Raw genomic sequence first — 2,105 nt, forward strand, 5'->3', positions numbered from 1 at the left:
TCATCATTTGGTACAGTAATATGCAGTTCCAGAATCCAAGCAAGTTTCTCATAAGAAGCATGTCCCAACCTTGAATGCCATATGCGTGAGTCATGTGCATGGATACTGTGTAGAGAGAAAGATGGCGAAAATGAAGCAAAATGATACAACCCGTCACGCATCAGGCCCACACCAATCAGCTTCTGGGATGTCAAGTCCTGAAGGACACAGAAAGCGGGAAAGAACAACACAACACAATACAGACCTTTGGTAAGTTTACCAACAGATATAAGATTGCATTAAAATCCTGGAATGAATAACAAATCCTTTAATACCAGATCTAAAGGCAACGTTATGTCACTTTGTGACTGAACCAGTAATAGTGTTCCATTTGGAAACTAAACTAGTTTCAGTGTTGATGCCAATGTAATAAATGTAGTGGAAAATTCAGAATTAGTGGAAACCATGTGATCTGAGGCCCCACTATCCAAAAGCCAAAAAGAGGTAGTGATTTTACCTGCAAAGTTGGTTGAGAAACTATGTTTATCTTTGTTCAGAAGATCAGAAAAACTATTGATGGTGCTTAACAACTATTGATATTGTTCCTTGATTAAACTAGAAATTGGAGAGGTTCCTTGGGCAGAGTTCGTGCCAACAACAACCTTTTCTTGATTGCCATTGTTGTTCTTGGATGTGGATTTTGATCGAGTTCCTCAATTTGGTGGATAACTGAACAATTCAAAATAACGATCTTTGTTGTGACCCTGTTTCTTGCAATGATCACAGCAAATCTTGGACTTTTCTTTTCCTCCTTTTGGGTTGAATTTTAGACCTGTCACATGAAAAGCAGCAGCCTCTATGGTTGGACCATGTTGAGAATGTTTCTTGCAAATCTTTCCACATTTCTTGACTGTTTTCAGTGTAGGCTACGCTTTTCGTGGAGATCTTTGGCTAAAGCATTGAAAATCCATGACACCACCATGGAATTGCATTTCGACCAGGCGAGGAACTCTGCTTGATTCACCGGATCCGGCTTCTGAATCATCCCATTTACAAAGCCAATCTTATTCTTGGCGCTGAGAGCATTAGCCATTGCCCTTTGCCAAGTCATATAGTTGTCTCCTTTAAGAAGACAAGAAACAAGAATTGTGCAAGGACTATCAGAAGGATGGAGGTAGAAAGGTGAATTCTGATCATCGAAAGAGGAAATCTGATTAGTGACAGTGAACATGGTGTTTCCACTTCTATTCATGGCCATCCTTGTTGATGTCAAGAAAAGGGTAAAACAAGAAGAAATAGATTGGAGTCAAGAAAGGCAACACCAGAAGCAGAAGAGGACTAGAATCAAGAATTGAAATTTTTCGCAAGGATAAGAATTTTTCGAGAGGGTCTGTAGCTTTGATACCATGTAAGACTTAGAGATGCAGAATTGACGAAGAGAATGTTATAATTCTTCATTAAAATAATCAAGTATATATAGGCAATTATTACAAGGAGCCAAAAGAGGCTGACGTGGCATTTACAAGGGAAACAACCAAAACATATTCGTAATTGAATCTGTAACCGATTAACGGATAGTAACAAACTCATTCTCGAGAGTGGGGTTCATTGCAGCTTCATCGCATACTTGAGAGTGAGGTTCATCGCAACTTCATCACAAGAGTAAAGTTCATCGCAAGTTGCGATCGCAACTTGCGTCATCTAGGTATTCTCTCTAATAAGATATCCATGCATCTATCATGTTATCTTTTACGATTTTTCTTGTTCCTAATGCTTCAACATCTCATATGGGTCATCTTCAAAATCTCGTTCTTCTTCTCACCCTCCCTTTTCAATCTAGGAATCGCCCGAGCTGCCCTATTTTAGAGGTCCTCTCAGTACTACACGAGCACCAATTTTGTCCTGATCTTCACCAAAGAAATGGAATGTGTCAGTGTCCAACGTTGGGGAACTTGAACCACTTCCTCTTCTCCAGTAGCAACTTTCCCACCATATATGGCCTGGCTCAATGCCACAGTGACCTCTCCTTGACTGGCTGCCTCCTCTACTTTACCGAGAATCGAACTAAGCTCCCTCCCACCAACTCAACCCAAATGTTTTGATGGGTGTTTCCTCTGTTATGACAC

At 40.3% G+C, this 2,105-nt stretch overlaps 1 protein-coding gene across 1 annotated transcript; it reads right to left on the reverse strand.

The window, feature by feature from the left end:
- Nucleotides 1-895: 895 nt before the first annotated feature.
- On the reverse strand, nucleotides 896-1,237 carry LOC148873603 (uncharacterized). Its single transcript, XM_088986210.1, has one exon. The coding sequence runs from the start codon at nucleotides 1,235-1,237 to the stop codon at nucleotides 896-898; it is 342 nt and encodes a 113-aa protein (XP_088842336.1).
- Between the last annotated feature and the right edge of the window lie 868 nt (nucleotides 1,238-2,105).

This window comes from Nelumbo lutea, chromosome 1, assembly GCF_056320005.1.
Source record: "Nelumbo lutea isolate HS-2025 chromosome 1, American lotus-T2T, whole genome shotgun sequence".
Taxonomy (NCBI): Eukaryota; Viridiplantae; Streptophyta; class Magnoliopsida; order Proteales; family Nelumbonaceae; genus Nelumbo; species Nelumbo lutea.